General features: G+C 65.2%; 1 protein-coding gene across 1 annotated transcript in view; it reads right to left on the bottom strand.

Annotated features, from left to right (window-relative positions):
• Positions 1-92: 92 nt before the first annotated feature.
• Positions 93-224, bottom strand: part of KCNJ9 (potassium inwardly-rectifying channel, subfamily J, member 9) — a gene marked incomplete at both ends in the record, with an annotated part of 1690 nt that continues 1558 nt past the window's right edge. The window contains one exon of the mRNA XM_009084513.1: positions 93-224. This exon is cut by the window's right edge and continues 9 nt beyond it. Within this exon, the coding sequence (XP_009082761.1) occupies positions 93-224 (132 nt within the window).

Raw genomic sequence — 224 nt, 5'->3', positions numbered from 1 at the left:
ACCGGCACCGTGTGGTGGAACCCGCCGTAGTCCACCTCGTAGAAACCCTCCTCGAGGCTCAGCAGAGGCGTGAAGCGATGGCCCCACAGCACCTCGTCTGCACCGGCACCGTGTGGTGGAACCCGCCGTAGTCCACCTCGTAGAAACCCTCCTCGAGGCTCAGCAGAGGCGTGAAGCGATGGCCCCACAGCACCTCGTCTGCCAGGTACGAGCTCCTGGCACGT

Source organism: Acanthisitta chloris, unplaced genomic scaffold (assembly GCF_000695815.1).
Source record: "Acanthisitta chloris isolate BGI_N310 unplaced genomic scaffold, ASM69581v1 scaffold25941, whole genome shotgun sequence".
NCBI classification, from domain to species: Eukaryota; Metazoa; Chordata; class Aves; order Passeriformes; family Acanthisittidae; genus Acanthisitta; species Acanthisitta chloris.
Note: the sequence above shows the minus strand (reverse complement) of the source record. Positions and strands in the feature narration are given on the sequence as shown.